At 49.2% G+C, this 19,628-nt stretch overlaps 7 protein-coding genes across 7 annotated transcripts; 4 read left to right on the top strand and 3 right to left on the bottom strand.

Annotated features, from left to right (window-relative positions):
- Positions 1-778: 778 nt before the first annotated feature.
- Positions 779-2,246, top strand: glnA (glutamate--ammonia ligase; the record flags this gene model as incomplete). The annotated part of the gene is made up of 5 exons (XM_056971603.1): positions 779-781; positions 840-875; positions 960-1,052; positions 1,241-1,745; positions 1,807-2,246. 5 exons carry the CDS (start codon positions 779-781, stop codon positions 2,244-2,246), a joined length of 1,077 nt encoding a protein of 358 aa, XP_056818582.1.
- A 639-nt stretch (positions 2,247-2,885) lies between these two features.
- Positions 2,886-3,590, bottom strand: N7477_009941 (uncharacterized protein; the record flags this gene model as incomplete). The annotated part of the gene is made up of 1 exon (XM_056971602.1): positions 2,886-3,590. The coding sequence occupies one exon, from the start codon at positions 3,588-3,590 to the stop codon at positions 2,886-2,888; it is 705 nt and encodes a 234-aa protein (XP_056818581.1).
- A 2,282-nt stretch (positions 3,591-5,872) lies between these two features.
- Positions 5,873-7,793, top strand: N7477_009940 (Amino acid/polyamine transporter I; the record flags this gene model as incomplete). Its single annotated transcript, XM_056971601.1, has 7 exons — positions 5,873-5,875; positions 5,917-6,168; positions 6,217-6,404; positions 6,449-7,063; positions 7,233-7,387; positions 7,448-7,556; positions 7,616-7,793. 7 exons carry the CDS (start codon positions 5,873-5,875, stop codon positions 7,791-7,793), a joined length of 1,500 nt encoding a protein of 499 aa, XP_056818580.1.
- Positions 7,794-7,931: 138 nt separating this feature from the next.
- N7477_009939 (putative MFS transporter) lies at positions 7,932-9,728 on the bottom strand (the record flags this gene model as incomplete). The annotated part of the gene is made up of 4 exons (XM_056971600.1): positions 7,932-8,531; positions 8,583-9,177; positions 9,235-9,546; positions 9,601-9,728. The coding sequence occupies 4 exons, from the start codon at positions 9,726-9,728 to the stop codon at positions 7,932-7,934; spliced, it is 1,635 nt and encodes a 544-aa protein (XP_056818579.1).
- Positions 9,729-13,991: 4,263 nt separating this feature from the next.
- On the top strand, positions 13,992-14,896 carry N7477_009938 (uncharacterized protein; the record flags this gene model as incomplete). The annotated part of the gene is made up of 2 exons (XM_056971599.1): positions 13,992-14,486; positions 14,540-14,896. 2 exons carry the CDS (start codon positions 13,992-13,994, stop codon positions 14,894-14,896), a joined length of 852 nt encoding a protein of 283 aa, XP_056818578.1.
- Positions 14,897-14,938: 42 nt separating this feature from the next.
- On the top strand, positions 14,939-15,659 carry N7477_009937 (uncharacterized protein; the record flags this gene model as incomplete). Its single annotated transcript, XM_056971598.1, has 2 exons — positions 14,939-14,968; positions 15,018-15,659. 2 exons carry the CDS (start codon positions 14,939-14,941, stop codon positions 15,657-15,659), a joined length of 672 nt encoding a protein of 223 aa, XP_056818577.1.
- A 397-nt stretch (positions 15,660-16,056) lies between these two features.
- N7477_009936 (sugar porter family MFS transporter) lies at positions 16,057-17,934 on the bottom strand (the record flags this gene model as incomplete). Its single annotated transcript, XM_056971597.1, has 5 exons — positions 16,057-16,372; positions 16,424-16,560; positions 16,611-17,389; positions 17,449-17,807; positions 17,861-17,934. 5 exons carry the CDS (start codon positions 17,932-17,934, stop codon positions 16,057-16,059), a joined length of 1,665 nt encoding a protein of 554 aa, XP_056818576.1.
- Positions 17,935-19,628: the final 1,694 nt, after the last annotated feature.

Genomic DNA, 19,628 nt, shown 5'->3' with positions numbered 1-19,628 from the left:
GTAGAAGTGCTGGATGCGGAGGTAGATCCAGGGTCTTGACACCCGCGAATTTCACAGAAGACGGACAGATTGCAATTCGGAAGAAAAGTAAAATAATGACTAGGACCATGTCGGCGGTTGATCATCGCTAACTCTACAAACAATGTCGGCGGCGACCGGGCTGTATGATGCGACGATGATGACACGGAGAGTTGAGGGTGGCGTGGAAACTCGGCAGATGGGGATACCATATCCGCACGACCGGGACGTGATCTGGATCCCCACCATTTGGCACAAAACCATATAGAAAAGAAACCCAAAGAGAAGGAAAATTTTAGACGTCCACATGGAATGAGTTAAGTCATGCGCCAGTGAGAGATTTTCTGTTTCCCCAACGACCTCGTTTTTGGGCTTGAGAATGTCCAGAGTATGAGGCACTTTTATGTGTGTGCGTTTGTGTGGGGAGGGGGGGGAAAGATACCGTAATACCAAAACGACTAGCCTGATTAGGCACATTGCGGATCCACGCCTTCCCCTTTCATGTCATTTTCTGATTTTCGTTTTTTTTGCCCAAATAGCACTTTTCGCGCTGCGTGACTAAATTTAAATCTTTATCTTCCTTGCCTTCCCCCCCACCTTCTAAAAACTCCATTCTTCCTCTCTTTGGATTTTTCATCCATCCGTTCGTGTTTTGCTTATCCTTCGGGATTCAGTTCTTCTTTGTCTTTTAATAACCTTCCTTGCTTGCTTGCAAGCTCAAAAACCCATCTCTACACACATACACCCATAATCATTCATTATGGTACGTCCCACCCCGTTAAACTCTTCCCGAGTGACTCACTCACTAACAAGCTCTCCAGGCTGCTGATTCAACTGTCATCTCCAACACGGAGAATGTGCGTTTGATTCTTGACACTTTGGATTTCCACAATGGCCGTTGAGCCAGAGAGGAAACATACTGACTTGCATGGGGTTGATAGCTCATGAAGTACATGTCCCTGGACCAGCGTGGTCACGTCCAGGCTGAGTACATCTGGATTGATGCCGTCGGCGGTACTCGCTCCAAGACCAAGGTAAGCTCACACCCGCATACTCGCCTATCCTGCGCATTCCACCGCCACACTCTGGTGGGATGGAATTGGGGCTTATCTTCTCGATAAGCCCTGTGCAGGGGGATTTTTAAACACGCGACTGCACCCATCCGCGTCACGTGAGCAATAGAGGGGCAGTCATGATCTTTGTGCTAATGCGCCTACGATAGACTCTGTCTAAGCCTGTCAAGTCCGTTGACGAGCTCCCCGAGTGGAACTTCGACGGTTCCTCCACCGGCCAGGCCCCCGGCGACAACTCCGATGTCTACCTCCGCCCCTGTGCCATCTTCCCCGATCCTTTCCGTCAGGGTGACAACATCCTCGTCCTTTGCGAGACCTGGGACTCCGATGGCAGCCCCAACAAGTTCAACTACCGTCATGAGGCTGCCCGCCTGATGGAGACCCACGCCAAGGAGGAGTTCTGGTTCGGTCTTGAGCAGGAGTACACTCTCCTCGGCACCGATGGCTGGCCCTACGGCTGGCCCCGTGGTGGTTTCCCCGGCTCCCAGGGTCCCTACTACTGCGGTGTCGGTACCGGCAAGGTCTACTGCCGTGACATCGTCGAGGCTCACTACCGTGCCTGCTTGTACGCCGGCATCACCATCTCCGGTATCAACGCTGAGGTCATGCCCTCCCAGTGGGAGTACCAGGTCGGCCCCTGCCCCGGTATTGACAGTAAGTTTTCCGTGTCGTCTGACCGATATGTACCTTTGAGAAAATCTGACCCGGACTGTAGTGGGTGACCACCTCTGGATGTCCCGCTTCATCCTCCACCGTGTCGCCGAGGAGTTCGGTGTTCGCATCTCCTTCGACCCCAAGCCCATCAAGGGTGAGTGGAACGGTGCCGGTCTTCACTCCAACGTCTCCACTGCCGCTACTCGTGCTGAGGGTGGTATGAAGGCTATCGAGGCCGCCATGAAGAAGCTCGAGGCTCGCCACGTTGAGCACATTGCCGTCTACGGTGAGGGCAACGAGGAGCGTCTCACCGGTCGCCACGAGACCGGCAACATCGAGAAGTTCTCATATGGTGTCGCCGACCGTGGTGGCTCCATCCGTATCCCCCGCCAGGTCGCTAAGGACGGCAAGGGTTACTTCGAAGATCGCCGCCCCGCTTCGAACGCTGATCCCTACCAGATCACTGGTATCATCGTCGAGACTATGTGTGGTGGCCTCTAAATGGACATTCATAATCATTTGGTCTTAGCGCTCCGATACCCTCTCGGCATCAACTGGGAGTTTGGACCACGAGAGCGGCCTGACTGCGTGAGGGAGCCTTCATAGATTTTCTCTTTGACCCGTGCCTTTTTTTCCATCTCTGCCGTCGCCTTCTTCTGAACCTCATCCTATCTTCTTTTTTCCTAGGCGCCAGGGCCTGCCTCTGCGTTCATCTTACCCCCCCTCCCTCGTTGCACTCGCCGATTCTCTTGTTTTGTTTCTTCTGAACCCAATCAACAACCAACCCTCGGGTTATGTGACACGTACAATAGCATAGAATCATTACATGGATGGAACATCAACCATCGTTTGAGAACACCACTACAATGGTGAAAAACTGTTTTCAACCACACCCACCCACTGTCGCAACCATGAATCCTATGTAATTCCATCCGTAACTATGTAAAGATGGGGAAGTATAAATTTATGGCAGTGGTGCAAAGTCATGATCATGAGCTCCCTGCAAGTAATCGAACCCATCATCCACCCACTCAACACAAGGAACCACACGGGCCCAATGAATCTTGCCTTGCATACTGCGTGGCAATCTCAACTTTTGGTTGGATCTATACCAGTTTGCAAACTGAATGGAAACAAGCATCACCCTCGGTTCATCCGTCCTATTCGGCATCCCAGCATGCCACAATCTGAGATCCCGAATAACCAACGCCCCTTGGGCAGTCCAGGCTGAATGCCCGGACAAGTCCTCCTCCTCTGTTCAAGCAAGTCCTCTTTGACTCCGCCATGCTCCGACTCCCGATCAACCACGTCCCGGTCAGTTTCAAGATGAGTCCCCAACCACACCTCGGTCGCTCCATTCTCCTCACTCGTCTCGACAAGATTGACATTCACGCAAAAGGCAAACGGCACCTTGGGCATCTCGAAATCAATATCAATATGCACCGGCTGCCGTCCTGTCGCCTTGAACGCCGTATTCGCACTATAGAAACGTAGAGCAGGGTCCGGACCCAGCATGCATTCTATCACGGATGTTGCGAATGGGTTGGCGATTACATCTTCGAAGATGTATTCTGCCTCGCAGACGGGTTCTTGTTGGATATTTCCTGTGTCGTTGCCGAAGTTTCGATGTGTTTCGCTGCGGGCGTAGAGGCGCGTGGCCTCGGGGACCATACGGGCGTTGAGCTTGTCCAGGTGAGTTGGGTTAATGGCGTTGGCGAGGACGACGATGCCGTCGTGGTGGAGAGCTTCGAGGGATTTCTGGAGGTGCGAGGAGTTGAGTTGTTTCGTGGACAGTTCATATGGGGTCAGTTCGATGATGGTGATTTGGGGGGTTGGAGGGGACATGGTGAGAAGTGATGAGATGAGATGAGAGGTGATTTTGTAGGGTGAATCATTCATATTTGAAGATGCAGTATATCACCGCTCAAATGCCTGTGACGAGAGGGGTATTGCCGAATCTCCGAGTTCCCCGGTTTAGTACTGTTCAGCCTGCCTATCTTGGTAGTGCGGGCCTGACATTGAACTAAATGTGATCTGATGAAAACAGATTATCTGTCACTTTGACCACAGAGTGACTGGTAATCTGAGGGTTAGCTCAGCGAACTCATACGCGATTGAAAGGCTCAGCTTTTCCTTTTTTCTGTCTAGGAAAGGTCCCTGGTTTCAACTGCTGCGCAATCCCTCATGCGTAGAATATCGAAAGATCAGCAGTGACTCGGTGAAATTGACGGCGCCTCCATTGACTTCCTAATTTATTTCCTCAATTTCACTGAAATTAACAGCACAGCGTCTTTCCTTCGACCTATCGACCTACCATCCCACGCGGCTTGCTTGAAGGAGGCCACATCAGGTCAGATTTCTCACGACTTAATGGGGTAGCAACATGAGCTTCATACTGTAACATCATATCTTTGAGGGTTGGCTTGAATCGCTAGGAAAATCGAGCTGTTGTTGCTTAGATGACAAGATCAACAGGTGCTATTCTGACTGACTTTTGATCAAAAGGTCGATGGGCTATCTGAACTAGAGATAATACAACGATCAAGCTACAAATTCAAATTGGAAAATCTCTAGTAGTTAGAGTGGGCAGCGTCTGTGGCTTGCTCGGTCCAGCCTAAGACTTGTAGCATCGAGTCATCATCTCGTAAAACACTTCGGGACAGCTAAGGAAGAGGGTCTAAATGTGGTTCTGAGACCGGCTCCCTATATCGGCGGCGAACACGAATAGGGTGGATTCCCCCAGCTTGGCTTAATGAAGTGCCCGAGATGGTCGTGCGTACCGACAATGAGCCTTTTATGACTGTTTCGAAATTGTACATTGATCGCCTTGCCCAGGACATTATCCAGGATAAATCTGATCTCTACGGAGTTAGGGGGTACTGCATACCATTCCGGGGAAGGTTGGTCCGAGCAACGAAAGGCACAGTATATCGACCTTGCATTTGGGATTCGGCCTAGACCTTCTTTTCGGTAATTGACAATGTTCAACAAGGTTCCAGTCCTGATATGCAATTTAACATATCCAAAAACTAGCTTCTTTTATCAGATCCAAGATTTATCTCGGGCCTTGCAGCTGGTGCGGTCCTCAATGCTGCCACCACTAGCAGGCGGTGATGAAAGCTGGCCTCGATTTGTTAGATCGCCAAGTAACCCGATTCTAAAGCCTCATAGTATTGAGTTCTTTAGCACGACTGAGGATCTCACTAATCTCACGAGTGTTCTGGCAGAAGACAGGCGATAGCAGATTTGACATGGTAGTGTTTTCGTTCCGTTCAGTGATCTGAGAACGCCCGGGTTATGGTAGACAGGAAAGAGATGAAGATTATAGAGAACAAATGCACAATTCGATTGATCGCGATATTAGGAGAAAGCTTCAAGGGTTTTTTTTTGACAGTGCCAGCGGTGGCTCGTATACCATTCTAGTCGAAATCTCAGGTTTCTATCCGTCTTGAATAGTCACGATTATACAATTTCGTCCATTTATGACATTATACTCACGCGTATAGATAGAAGCACTGCCAAAAATGCACACTAGCTTATCGGACGCGTGTCTGATTTAACGTGATCTCGGCTTCGAATAATTTGGTAGGAACAAGCGACGAGCTAGACCCTTTGTATAGATTCCTGCCTAGAGGCCTACCAGGGCATGCTTCAAGTGAACTTCATTCCTTTCTGGGCGCAAAGGGATCATGCAAGATATTCAATCCTAGGCTCGCTTTGAAATCGATACACTTTTGACTTATTTTTGACTCGTTGACTGAACATCTACAAACATGAATGTTCACCATCTCCTTTCTGTCTCTAGCTTTCCCCGGCAGGTGTTCCTCGGAGTCCGCCGAGTGGGTCTGCACTAGTAACCATAGAATGCAATATTACCTTTTTCTTTCTACAGTTCAACTATTTTGCGAATTGTACGTCTAATGGAAAGCGAAACTGCAGCTACTACATCAACCTTTCAATCAGTTATTCTCTTATGGGCCAAAAAGGAAGCTGGAAAGATAAATCCCAAGCCCCCCCCCCCAAAAACTCCCCATGTTCAGCACGCTCTCGTTCAGGAATAAGCTAATCTCCACTTTGGCCTCGGTTCCCAGATAAGAAGGAATAGCCTTGTCTCATCAACCAGTCCGATGGTGTGATAGGCCTTGGACACTTCATCTTCTAGCGCTGAAAGGATTTCTTCTTTGGAAAAAGGCCCAGTTTGCATTTTCTCTCCAACTGCACGGTCATGGCAAACACCAACATGACCAAGGCGAGGAGTCAGTACATCGTCCACGATGTTGAAGATCCACTGTCCCCGCGGTCACCGCCAACTTTCAGACTGGCTTCCGACAATGGACAGATAGTTTCCGAGCATGAACGGTTAGGCCTGGTCCGTGGCTTGTCGCAGCGACATGTGCAAATGATTGCTATCGCGGGTGCAATTGTAGGTGGAGGTCGATGCATACTTTCTCCCGGCTATTAACGAATACAGGGCACGGGTCTTTTCTTGGGTCTGGGTACTTCTATTGCTACCGGTGGTCCGCTGGGAGCTCTGTTGGGTTATGCCTTTGTGGGCGTGGTGGTTTGCGCTATTCAATTTGCGCTGGGTGAAGTCGCCGCCTTAATGCCGGTGACGGGTTCTTTTGTGCGCCATGCAGAGCTTCTTGTGAACCCTGCGCTGTCATTTGCAATCGGTTGAATGTCGTCTATGGATGCTTCCTCAGTGTGCCAAGTGAGATCTCCGCCAGTGTGGTTTTGATTCAGTATTGGACGGATATCAGCGCCGCCGTGTGGGTGACGATCCTGATCGTCGTCTCCGTGGTGGTAGCCATCTCCTTGGTCCGAATCTATGGCGAAATTGAATTCATACTCGCCATCTTGAAGATTCTCCTGGTCGAGTTTGTGGTCATTCTGGGCCTGGTCATTGACCTTGGTGGAGTGCCGGGTGTACCACGACGAGGATTCCACTTCTGGAAAGACCCCGGTCCTTTTGTTGAGTACATTGCGACGGGCTCTTGGGGCCGCTTCTTGGGTTTCTGGGCTGTCATGACCAATGCAGTCTACTCATTCACCGGCGTGGAATCTTTGGCCATGGCCGCTGCTGAGACCAAGAACCCACGTCAGAATATCCCCAAGGCTTGCAAGCGGGTGTTTGCTCGAGTGTCCATTTTCTATCTTGCAGCCGTCCTCATCGTCGGGATGTTGGTGTCGAGTGCTGACCCCCGTCTCGGAGATGACTCCGGTACTGCAGCCACGAGTCCTTTTGTTCTCGCCGCCAGCGATGCCGGTATCAAGGTCATTCCGTCAATCGTGAACGCTGTCTGTTTGACTTCTGCTTGGTCTGCTTCCATCAGGGTATTCTCGCAGGTACGAGAACGCTCTATGGTCTGGCCGTCAAAGGTCATGCTCCCAAAATCTTTCTTCGTACTACTAAGTGGGGTATCCCATACATGTGTGTTCTACTGCAGATTCTCTTCTCGCTCTTGTCCTACATGTGCGTTACAACAGCGCCATGAATGTCTTCTGGTGGTTTGTGGACTTGACCGCTGCGGGTACTTTGGTTTCCTGGATTGCCATAGCGCTGAACCACATTCGCCTGTTGCAAGCTCTGAAGAAGCAAGGCATTTCACCTGATCAACTGCCGTGGCATAATCCTATAACTAGTGAGTGGAGACCCGAAGACCCTTACTTATCTCGATCGTTTTGATACTGACTTCAACCAGATACTAGCTGGTTCGCCTTGATCTCTTGCATCGTCATTCTACTCACTGGAGGTTTCGCGGTTTTCACAGACGGCCACTGGGATGTAGCCACTTTCGTTTCATCATATTTGTAAGTCATTCCCCAACCTGGAGCGCTCCGGGGTGTCAAAAGACTAATGCGAAATGTAGGGATATCCCGCTGGTGCTTCTAGCATACGGAGGCTATAAGCTGATTCGTCGGACCAAGATCATCCCTCTCGATGAGGCCCTATTCAGCAGGCGATCCAAGAAGCCAACGATGACCCTGATAATGTCCCAATTGAGAGGGACAGCCTGTTGGCAAAGAATTAATATCTTCTGGGGTTGAGATGCTTGTGGCCTGAGCGCCGAGCGAGGTCATTGGTGTATTCGGGGTATTCTTCGAACCAAGAATCTAATAAATTATCGTAATATCCATATCACTATTGCCAAAATCTGTTTACAACCATGACCGCCAAATTAAATCTTACTCGAGGTTAGCCTTGCCTCGTCTCGCCCAACCCATTAAACTAGCTCCGATCCCGGTCAGACCACGCTGTTTCACTTCACGACGACGTGCGTAGTCGACGGTGTTGCCTTCATCATCCTCCACGGGATCATCATACCACTTGTCTACGTAGCGAAGGAGAAGCTCCATGCTAACAGCAGCCAGAATACTCGCAATCAGAATGCCAATCATGACCAGATTACTCTTGCGATACTTTTGCCGACCGGGAGCTTCATAGTCACTCTTCCATCCCGAGTACAACGCATAGGTTGTCAGGATCACGCCGGTGTTGCCCCATCCGGAGACAACAGCCGATGCAGCTGCAACGCCGACTTCACCGTGTCGTGGCTGGAAGATCTCCGCGGTCCACGTCATGGTGATAGGCACGGTCGGTCCAAGGCCGAAGCCAACGATCAGAAGTCCACCGTAGCGAGGCCAGGGGTCCTCGTCAGTACCCGCGTAGCTAGTCAACAACAGGCCAAGGATCTGGATCAAGACAGGAACGGAGAAGAAGAGAGCGCGGTGGCGATGGAAACGATCCGAAAGCGGAGTGACGAGTAGAATGGCGATAAGATCCATCTATCGACATGTTAGCAGAGAAAACGACACTCAAAAAATCAATGAGCTCACAATCCAGATAGGTGCAGTCAGCAAGCTCAGGTCAACGCCGTTCAGCGACGGATCAATAGCAGCGATAATCACGTTGGCATAGAGCTGCACACCCACACCCACACCCACGACACCAAAGTACATAATGAGCAGCGGCCACAGTCTCCAATCCAGGAAAACATTCAACAGGTCTCGCATGTTCCACTTCGACTTGTGGTACACGCGCTTCATGTCGTGATAATGGACCACTGCATCTCGGCCGGTTAGGGCAGGTCTGCTTGTTGGCAGCCAGCGCAGAAGCCAGTGACGCTCGGGAATAGCCTCGCCCGGGGGCACAGGGCGGTCTGGCAGCCACCAGAGCTGTACAAAGCCCAGAGCGATGGTGGAGACACCCCAAACCAGGAACATCCACTGGAATCCAACATAACCCCGCACACCATCCATCTTCTGGAAGCCGGCGGAAACAAGGCCTACGACGGCAGCTGACACTTGTCCAGCGGTGAAATACTGACCAATGCGTTTCCCAATGCGAGATGGCGGATAGAATAGAGTGAGGTAGAAGGCCATGCCGGGCCACAAGCCGGCCTCGACAATACCGAGCAGTAGACGAAGCAGACTATGTTTGAGTTAGTCTTGGGATATCCCCAGAATAGGGTGAAAAGTATGAACACACTAGAGACTCCAGGCGGCCTTCATCGCTGTCATGCAGGTGCCAATCAGCCCAACGCTGATCACAATCCGACTCATCCAGATGTGAGGACTGAGTCGGGTCATCACCAGGTTGGAAGGCAGATCGAACACCACATAGCAGACATAGAAGAGTGCAAGAGCAGTGGAAATCTGGTGAGCATTCAAGTGCAACACACTTGCGAGATCATGACCGGAATCTTTGTTCATCGTCTGCGCCAGACCAATGTTTGATTTGACGGCGGACGTCATAAAGTAGATAATCCAGAAGGCAGAAATGATGCGCCAGTCCAATTTACTGTATTATGCGTTTAGCTATATGGAATGTCGCTTTTTGGAGGCCGTGACTCACCTGTAGATACGCTCGATGTTTTCTTGACTGAACTCCTCGGAGTTGATGTCGTCCAGCTCTCGCGGGCTCGAGGCACCCTGTGGTTGTTCCCGGACATCTTCAGATGCTGGCCCCTTGTTCACGCTCATGATGGACTCTGGAGTGTGCGTTGACGTCGTCGTTGAATTTGCCCTCTCTTTTCTCTTTTTTTTTCTTTGAGATCTTCTCGCACGAACAACAGCCGATGGAAATACTCAATCGACTAATCTTTTCAGTCCCCAAGCATGAGTAGAGTCAAAACGTGCCGGTATGTGATTAATTCCGCTGTGTGACTGTCAGTGGGCGGTCATCCTCATTTAAGGCCTAGCGGGTCCCCAGAAGATAGGATTCATCAACCTTAACCGAGGTCTGAAACCGGACTCGGGGAGCCAAGAGGAAGCAAAAAAGCGGGAGAAAAAAACCAAAAGACGCATCGTGTAAGCCTACCTCTAACAGCAAAGACAGACAGAGACAGATCCCCGGAAGACTCCGCTAAAAATCGCGGTATCGTGACGAAGTTCGCCGAGCGGAGAAAAAAAAGGAGCGGAGAAGGCCCGTTTTCAGATCTGATAGTCCGATTAGGGGGGGGTCTTGGCACTTTCCGCGCACACGTCTCCTTCTTGTACTATCTTCACAGAGACACGAACTTGGAGTGAGTCGCTCTCAGATAGAATGAAAGAGAAAACATAATAAAGACGTTGAGCCGTTGAGGTTGAGTCGCGGGAAAAACCTTCCGACTCTCGGCGCTGGCGTTGGACGGGAAAGCCTCCCCAACAGGTAAACAGCTCTCACCGAGGATAACTTTAATCCTCTGACTTGCCTTCCTAGTTCTTTAGAATTCGATTTTGTTTTGGGCCTCGGTCACTCTTTCTAGGTGCTGGGGAATTTTTCAAACTTTGATCAGGCCATTCCATTTCTTACAGTGATCTTCGCTGTCACAATATTGGATCTTTTCCTCTCGCCTGTAGAGACGCCACTTGAGTTTGGCAACCTCGCCGCTTGTTACTCACCAGATCAACTGTAAGATTTTGGAAATCATTTGTATCTGTGATTGTAAATGCTATCTTTCATATTTCTTTCCCACAGCTTTTTCCCGAAGTTAGATGTTGCGAATCTATGAGGGTTCTGCGTTGTTTAAATAGCCCCAAATAGGGCCAGGTGTAAATTAATGCGCTATAACTCCATTACCTGCTCTTACTTGACCGATTCTTCAGGACCCAGGGCTTTGAACCGCCGGTCTCGGTAAAATTGATTCACGTGATACAAGCCCACTTATTGGCTGATTTGGTGACTTTGTGCCTAAGGCACTAATTCAAGAACATCGACATTAGGTTTTTTTTTTTGGCAGATGAGTACCCCTTAGTGCATGGAATTTGATACACAAAAAACTTTTTGACGACCTACATATTATTGAAGATTAGATTATCACATTGAAGAAGCACCGCGAAAGACTAAAGATTGCTGCTTTAACGAATGTTGACTTAGAGAGATGATATTTATTCAAGCTCGCCGTTAAGCTTTAGGCTAAGGCCAGGCCAGGATATTTATTTCGAAAAGCTTGGAAAGACTATGGGCATATAAGTATTCTGTTCTGGTCTCTGGAGTGATAATTTCATTCTTTTCTACTTCCAATCTTCAACAGGCTTTGCAGCATGAAATTCCTAGAGGCTCGTGTCCGCGCCAAGCAAGTGACCCACCGTATCAATACTCGGATTTTGACTTTATTCCATGTGTAGGCAGCAGTCTGATTGTCGGAGGTTCCGCAAGCGGCAAGCGGCCAATCTACAAAAGGGTTCGCGACTTCAACGAATATTGGCTTTGTAGCTTTTCTTATTACCTTAGCCTTTGGAGTCTAAGAAATGGCAAGGACCACCTGGACAAGAGGAAATACAAATGAATCAAGTATTTCTACTTCCATTCATAGCGCATGACCTAAAATGTTCTTTGAAGGTAGGTTACATTTCATGCATGTACACTGGCTTCAGATTAGTACCATTTCACAGGTTGTTGCAGAATTTTCATTACGAGCCCTATAGTAAATTCAACCAGACAGGAACTTAATAATTGCAAAAACAGAACTTCCACGACAAGGCACGTACAGAGGAAAGCAAAAACACAAAAAGTTATGACAAGAGTGGGATTCGAACCCACGCCCCGTAAACGAGATCAGGAAACCAATGTTTGGTGTTAAGGTGGACCTTAACCTGACGCCTTGGACCAACTCGGCCATCTTGCCCGGAAGATGTGATGACAAAGCATCTAGGGCTATATGAAAGCATTTGCTAGATGGCCTACCTTTTCTGTTGTGACAATTTCGAGTGTGCCGCCGTCTATGGAATTACGAAGCTAGAATCACGATATGACCGTAAAATAGGGCTAGACACTTTGTTTCTTTAGTCTTACTAGACTCGAAGTCATTCCCAGAGGGGCATGATTTGAAATATGGTAACTCCTAGCATAACTGCAATAAGACACCATCCACTTCTGGCCATTACAGCCTCAGTCCTAGCCCCATTGGTAATAATTGTACCAGCAGCGGAAGCAGAATTTGAAGGTGTAGACGTAGACGTAGAAGAAGCGAATGTAGACCTCGTATTGTCTGGCGTACTAGTTGGCGTATATTTCATTCCACTGGGATTAGTCCAACTAGTTAAGCGTGCTGTCGCACTACCCGTTATCTTGCCTGGCGTCATGCTGTGTGTGGCAGTGAAACATTTGCTGACAGCAGTATAATTTGGAAAGCGATCCGAAGCTGGCGTGATAGATGGGCTATCCTCCACCGACGTGTAGTTGGGAGACGGGAGTAGATTCGAAAAAGGTTGATATGGCGGAGTGACTTGGCATTCTGCAGCACTCAAAGAAGACATATAGGATGCGGTAGAGTGCTCATATGCTGCAGCGGACATTGAGGGTGAGCCACGGTAGCCGTGAGCATAATAGCAGGCGTCGCAGCCGCGCGTTGCTTCCCAGTGCCCACCGGTGCAAAGACCTTCTTGCTCAGCTAGAAAGTCGATTGGGCTAGTGCCATTTGCAGTGCACACAGCTTTGATGTACGTTTACTGCTCGCACGGGAATGGTGACATGGCAAGTGAAAAATTTAACGCACTTCCTGATAGCCGAAGCGACGATGTTCGGGTTATGTTACTCAGTGTGGAATACCACATCTTTTCAAGATAGAGATAGAAGCGGGATCGTTCACTATTGCATCTGCTCTTGAGACATAATAGGTACCAATCATCAAGGCGCTGATGCTGAGAGGGTGCATTTTGAATATCATCTTCCTGGAATGGGAAAGCGTGGGTTTAATAAGTAGCTGTGTTGATCAGGCTTACGAACAAAAGTCGGGGCAAAATGCGACATTCAGACCCTTTAAATAGGCCTGAGTAGAGGGAGAAAAGTGAAAGGGTTCAACCTCCAGGGAAAGGGGCGCAGGAATTTTGATTTTGCTAGTCAATTTGGGTGTACCTCAACGACAGGGGGTGTTGGTTCTCATTCAGCAGTGTTGATCTGGTATTAGAGCAATCTCACGCTTCGACCGCAGTGTCGCATAATTTTATTGGCGGCGGTTACGGCCGTGGGAGGCTTGTATCACTGGGAGCGGCCCGTGTTGCCATCACATCATTTAGGCTATCCTTTGCCCCATCGAGTATCTTGTGGTCACCCAAGCATCTTTTCCGGGGATGCAGCTCCGGCTCAGATAATACATACAGCCTTTTAGCTGTACAGTCTCCGGCCTGAGATGGAAAGGAGCCTAGCACGAGAACATTTTTCTCATTACGACCATTTGACAGGCTTTGTGACCAAGCGCAACGCAAATCACTGCCTACGGCCATGCAGAGCCTCCTATCAAAGTGTCTTGTAAGGTTCTGTTGGGCCGGCAATTCGCCGCCGCTAAAAGATAGAAAGGGGCTGAAGCGAAACAACTTATGATGTGAGCAAGATCAGGATTGCTGTTAGAAGCGAGCAGAGAGGCATTTCCAGAGTTTTATTAGTCAGGATGTGAATGAAAGGGCAGAAGTGAAATATATTCTCGAATGATAGGTAACAGAAAAATCGCTAACGATTTACTTTTCCTGGGGCTGCTCCCACCGAGACTAGGGTTAAGCCGCTTGGCAAATAACCTTAAAACCCACACTCTTGGAAAGTAGCTTGATGCATCCATAATTATAGTTCAAAGGATGAGCCGTATTGAGAAAACCAGGTACAGGAGATGTTACCGTGCTGTCAGTCTATGGCATGATGTACAGGAGAATCATTTACCCGAGTTACATACGGACTAGGGCACATGCATGATCCTTGCAACCAAGTGAGGATTATTGTACATTGACGCTTATCTAGCATCTTCTTATCTTTGCCCTCTGCACAGCTTCAACATGTCAGATTTAACGAAATCTCTCGAAGGGGCATCCCTTGCAAATGGGCTGGTACCTCGCCGTTTGCTCCGCGAAGAAATCACCTACTCCGTCGCGAAAGAAAAAGACTACAATGTACTCCATGAATGGAGCTACTGGGATCGTCGTTCTCAATTCTTCAGGCACATTCAGTCTCATCATCTGCTGCTTCAGAATATCGTCGCTCATCACCTCGGGGTTTCCTCCGATGTATGCCGCGTCACTGAGCCGCGAGAATGGATCCATGGGAGTTTCAATGTATGTATTAGCATCGACATGGATGCTACGGCGCGGCATTGTGGAAGAAAAGTAATGCTACGGCTTCCCTTGCCTTATAAACTTGGAGAAGACAAATATCCGGGGAGTGTAGATGAGAAGATCCGGTGTGAGGCCGGAACATACGTGTGGCTTCAAGAGAATTGTCCCACAGTACCCATTCCGGAGTTATATGGATTCGGGATGTCCACGGGCCAGGCGGTATGCTTCTACAGCTCCGCAATCCGCCACATATCTGATACTGATGCTTTCAGTTCACTGCCTTGAAGTTTCGCCCATTAATGACACGCATGATCTGGTCTCTTCGCCGGACCATCTCAAAGTGGCTTGGATATCCACTCGCAACCCGTTATATCCCAAGGACATATATAGAAGCATCAGTGCTAGGCTCAGGTTACCTATTGATTGAATACATCGACTCATCCCAAGGCGAAATGCTCTCCAACACATGGCCCGAAAAGCGCCAGGTCTCAAAAGTACGACAGAATCTTTCTCGGGACCTCTCTCGCACTCTCCTCATACTTTCCCACATACCTCTCTCAAAAATTGGGTCCTTCACCATAGAACAGCAAAGGCTACCTTACCCTAAGCAACAGACCCCTCACCCTTGACATCCACTACCTAGAAAATCAAAACATTCCAATCAATATTCCATGAGAGGGCACTCACACAAGCACGGAAACGTATGTCAACGACCTATTCTCCATTCACGAAAGCCGTTTCCGTCATCAGCCAAACGCAGTCAATAATTTCCAAGACGCCTTCTACCAAGCATGCGGATTGACCATGATGCGAAGTGTTTGGCCGTGTTTCTTTCGTCGGGATCTACTGTGTGGACCTTACTTTCTCAGTCTTACGGATCTGCATCAGAGTAATATCTTCGTTGACAAAGACTGGAATGTTACGTGCATTATTGATCTGGAGTGGGCATACACACGGCCAGTGGAGATGATTCATCCGCCAAGCTGGCTATCCAATCAACCGTTGCAGCTTATTGAAGATGATCATTATATCCCTCTACATGGAGAGTTTATGGCTATCTTTGAGGAAGAAGAGAAAGCTCTCGGTCCGGAGATGCAGCCGCCTTTTCCATTATACCCAATCATGAAACAGGGGCTGGAGAGAGGAACTTTGTGGTGCTCTTACGCTTGGAACAGTCCAGGCGCTATATTTGATATGTTCTATAGGCATATTCAGCCGCGTTTCGCTAAGAGTCACATTGATGAGGACTCTTTTTGGCTGATCACTATGCCGTATTGGGGGTTTGATAGTTATCAGTTTCTGGAAGATAAGCTGGAGGACAAGGCGAGGTACGATGAGGATCTGCGAAAGATGTTTGAAAGAACGGTGGATGAGTACGACGCTACTGAGTGAGAGGAAGAAATTCCTAATCATCGTAATGAGATTTCTCTTTGTGGGTTTACAAGTATGTGTCATGCTGAAAAAGTCCGACTTTCCTTCGTCATGTATTTCGTATACACGATCTCAACTGTTATTCTTGTAGGTGTCTGAAGCCTACCATTTGGGATCGTCTGTGGAGAAGGAGCGGTCATGTACATGGGTATAAGAAGCAAGAATACGAACGACCAATCAAAAACAGCCAGCTGCTCAATTATAAGAAAATCCATGATCTCCACGGTCTGTCCCCAGGACAGAAGCACGATTACCCAGAACCAGCGACGCGGAAGTCAAAGATGAAAGCATAACAGACATAAAGTCATTCGTGACATGTGTGGGTTGGTGGGCATAGAGTGAATACGCTCATGTGAGTCTAGCTGCTGCTATCCGACATGCTGCCGTGGGGATGCGCAACGTGAGTTCCCTTGCCGCTCTCCAGCTCGAAACCAGCAGTGAAGCCGCTCTTGCGCTTCTCGGAGACGTGGCTGGCACGGCGCAGGTGCTGCTCGGTGTCTTCGTAGTTGATGAGGAGCTCTCCATTCTTGCCATAGCGGTGGGGCTCATTGCGGGCGACAGAGACAACGTTGAAGACACTGGTGGTTTTGTTAAAGATGGTGTCCATTTCCTCGAGGGAGCGGTAGGAGGTCTCGGGATGGAAAAAGTAGACGACAGGGAAGATGAAGGCGTTACTGACAATCTGTTAGTGTCTTGAGGTAGTTATCACTGGAAGGGAGACTTACATGACCGCAAAAATGATGTAGGTCTGGTATCCGATGGTATCAAAAGCCACAGGGGTAATCATGACAACCATGAAGTTGAAGATCCAGTTGCTGGAAGTAGCCATGGCATTGGCAGGCGCACGGATACGGAGCGGAACCTAGGAAAGGTTAGCCACATGAACACTGATCATGGCGAGGAGAGACTTACAATCTCAGCGGGATACAGCCAGGTCATACCCAGCCAACCCCAAGCAAAGAAGGTATTGAAGACGAAAAGGAACACAGCAGCCGCGATACCGGCCTGGGAGTTGCCTACAAAGCTAGTGGCAATAGCCAGAACCATCATAGAGATCGACATGCCAGCAGCGCCCACTAACATCAGCGTCCGACGGCCAACCTTCTCGATGATAAAAACGGGGATCAATGACGCCAAAAAATATTCGGTGCCGTTGCAGGCAGCCAGAATACGGGACATCAGACCACTCATGCCGATCGACTTTTCGTAGATTGTAGCGGCGTAGTAAGTGATCAGGTTGATACCAGAGATTTGTTGGAACATCTGGTTGACGTAGGCGAGAACGACACGATGGAAGTGGCGGTTTTCATCCATGGTGATCAGATCGCGGAAGCCGACACTCTGATCGGCAAGTACAGCATCCTTGATCGCGGCGAACTCGGAGTGAACATACGGGTCGTCCTCAGGCAAATCCAAAATGGCTCCCAGAACCACGATAGCCTCGTCTTCGCGGCCCTTCAGAGTCAGCCACCGGGGCGATTCTGGAAGAGGCATCACGCAGAATAAGATGATTAACGCAAACAGGTTCTGGAAAGCGATAGGGAAGCGCCAGGCCACGGAACTAGGGTCGAGGAAAGAGAATCCAAGATCCATCCAGTAGCTGATGGTAATGCCAGCAGCAATCAAGGAGCCCTCGACCATAACGAGCTGGCCCCGATGGTGGGACTTGCTGCACTCAGATTGCCAGGTAGCTGGACATTCAACATCAGTGACCATAACATCACATGATAGACAAGGATAGAATACATACGGACAGTCGAAGTGTTCAAGCCGTTACCAATACCGGTCACAATACGGCCGACGATCAGATGCGGAAGCGAGTAGGCGCAAGACTGCAGCGTAGCGCCGATGACCATGATAGCGGATCCGGCGAAGATGGTCTTGCGGCGACCCAGGTAATTTCCGATCCAGATACAAAAGATAGCACCGAAGAAACAACCCAAGTTGTATGATGCCGTTGTGATACCTTGCACGGTCGAGCGATTGCTCTTCTGAGCGGCCGATAGGCTCATCTCACCGGCCTTGGTAGTATCGATTTCCGGGAAGGTTCTAACAAACGAGTTCAACGTCAACAGACCACCCATCACACCTTGGTCATAACCAAAAAGCCTATCGTACATTGTTAGCGAATGGAGCAATGGGCTCGAAGGAATGGAGCATACAAGAAATCAAGACCAGCAATGATACTGATCATGATGTTGAGGGACGTGCCCCTCAGTCCGAAATATGGCTTCATCGTGGGAGATAGAAAATATATGAACTGGGTAGGAGCAAGAATACAAAGAACCGGCTGGGTACAGTCAATGTAACAGACAATTCCCGAATCGTGTCAAGTCAATGTCCAGCAGTCCAAGCCTGTGGACGAAGAAGGAATGCAATGGAGTGTGAACGAAAAAGGAACCTTTAGGTCTGGGGAAGCAGCTGGGGCTTAAGAACCCTGGCGAGGTGACCTAAGATCCAGCGCCATGAGAGACATAGTAAAAAAAATAAAAGTGGACTCGATCGACATCCCAGAAGGAGCAGCAGGGTCGCATTGAGTCAACGCCGGATCAGGAGAACAGGTCATCTCCACAGACCGGGGAGTAGAGAGGGTCAAACTGCGATATCATCAAATCACGGTTCGGGCTCGTTGTCGCCAGCCCTTTTCGGCATCGGGTTGTACCGGTCAACAATGGCCCAAGGATGGCCACTTCATCGGTAAGATTCCGGTATCACGGGCCCGTCAAGGGTACGATTACGGGACTGAACTCGCGCAAGTCACCAGTCGCTGCTTTCAGTTCGAGATCAAAGTGGATGATCACATCGATGATGCCGGTTCTCTTCCTCGTGGTTCGCGTGGTTGACGGTACGTTTGGTCCGATGGGCCCCTCCCCGGATTCTCCTGTGGAGTGGTCTCAGGTCCCTAGGATTTACTGGACGCGACCCCTTACGCCGCATTGTCATACATACTCTATGTCACAGAGGTTTCGATTAATCTATCGATCTAGTTCATGAACTAAACCAGAATATTGCCGCGGTGCCGTGTCAAGGGCCGTGTCGACAAGGATCAGCCCGGCTTCGGGATACTTCAACAAACCACGGCGTCGGCTTCGTGTTGACGCACTGACCTTAGCCCTGAGATCTTACAAAGTACAAGGAAGCTTGATTCGGTGTCTGGAGAGCTGATCCCGAAATTTCAGGTTCTATCCTGGACTGCCGCCTATTTACTCATCGACTCCTAGCTTAGAAGGGTACTAAGGATAGAATGGTCAATGCTCAAAGAGAGTGCTTTCCTTCTCAAGGGCACTGGAGCCACTTCCCCAGTTCCTGAGGGCCCGGAGAAGCAACTATAAGAACGTGGAATAGCCTGAAATGGAAGATGAACAACCGATCGCGACGGCCACAGATAATGACACCATTGAAGACGGGAACGTTGAATGCAATCTTGGCCCTAACTTAATATAATTTTGCTATTGTTCCAATGTATTTTCTAGCGGGGAGACTGGCGCCCGAATTGAAGAATGAGGAATGTCTCGATATCGAATCTTCAAATCGAACCATGAACTCCGGTACAAACCCCAGGAAACTCCAGCTCGGTCGGGGCCGAATCTCGGGGTCTTCAATTCTTCAAAGTGGCCCGATCGAGGGCGGGGCTCGGCTTACCCTTTTCGGCACCCCGTTTCGAGCCTCCTCTTTTAGGTATCTACGTAATGGACATAATTGCACATTATTGGCATCTTTTTTATTGTATTTAGGCTTTTTAACCTGTTGAACGAGAAAAATAACTCGATTTGATCATTTTAGATTGAAACCCTAAATTCACGCACCTCGCCTCTTCCAGTGCATTGCCGCGCCAATGCCTGCCCGATGGGGCGAACCCATTTTGCATGCTCAGTGGGGAATGCATTTACATGATCTCAGCTCCTTGCTTCTTGTCAAGAACATCGGGCA

Source organism: Penicillium maclennaniae (genome assembly GCF_028827695.1).
Source record: "Penicillium maclennaniae strain IBT 15551 chromosome Unknown utg000008l:1.0-3552695.0:1.0-3555053.0, whole genome shotgun sequence".
NCBI lineage: Eukaryota > Fungi > Ascomycota > Eurotiomycetes > Eurotiales > Aspergillaceae > Penicillium > Penicillium maclennaniae.
The sequence above is the reverse complement of the archived record's forward strand: the minus strand, read 5'-3'. Positions and strand labels throughout refer to the sequence as shown.